Consider the following 296-nt stretch of genomic DNA (forward strand, 5'->3'; position numbering starts at 1 on the left):
CCGCCTTCAGCGCCTCCAAACAGTCCACCGTCGCATCCCTCACCTCGCTCGCAGCCCATCCCTTTGTCCTGTCTCCCCACACCGCCCTCATGGCCCGGCCGAGCCCGCCCATCTCCTCCGGGTCATAGAACAAATCCGACATCAGCACCACATCCACCTCCCCAACCTCGTTTCCAAACTCCTCCACGTTATCCGACTCCCACCGCAGCTCCCGCACCTCCACCTTTTCTCCGACTCCATTGGCCTCCACGTTCCTTCGTAGCCCTTCGAGCAGCGGGGGCGTGTCGGTGAGAACG

The 296-nt window shown here is 63.2% G+C and overlaps 1 protein-coding gene across 1 annotated transcript; it reads right to left on the reverse strand.

The window, feature by feature from the left end:
• Positions 1-11: 11 nt before the first annotated feature.
• Positions 12-292, reverse strand: LOC114578758 (the record flags this gene model as incomplete). Its single annotated transcript, XM_028692185.1, has 1 exon — positions 12-292. A coding segment is annotated over one exon (281 nt), but the record flags the coding sequence as incomplete, so codon positions are not given.
• Between the last annotated feature and the right edge of the window lie 4 nt (positions 293-296).

Source organism: Dendrobium catenatum, unplaced genomic scaffold (assembly GCF_001605985.2).
Source record: "Dendrobium catenatum unplaced genomic scaffold, ASM160598v2 original_scaffold_143167, whole genome shotgun sequence".
Lineage (NCBI taxonomy): Eukaryota > Viridiplantae > Streptophyta > Magnoliopsida > Asparagales > Orchidaceae > Dendrobium > Dendrobium catenatum.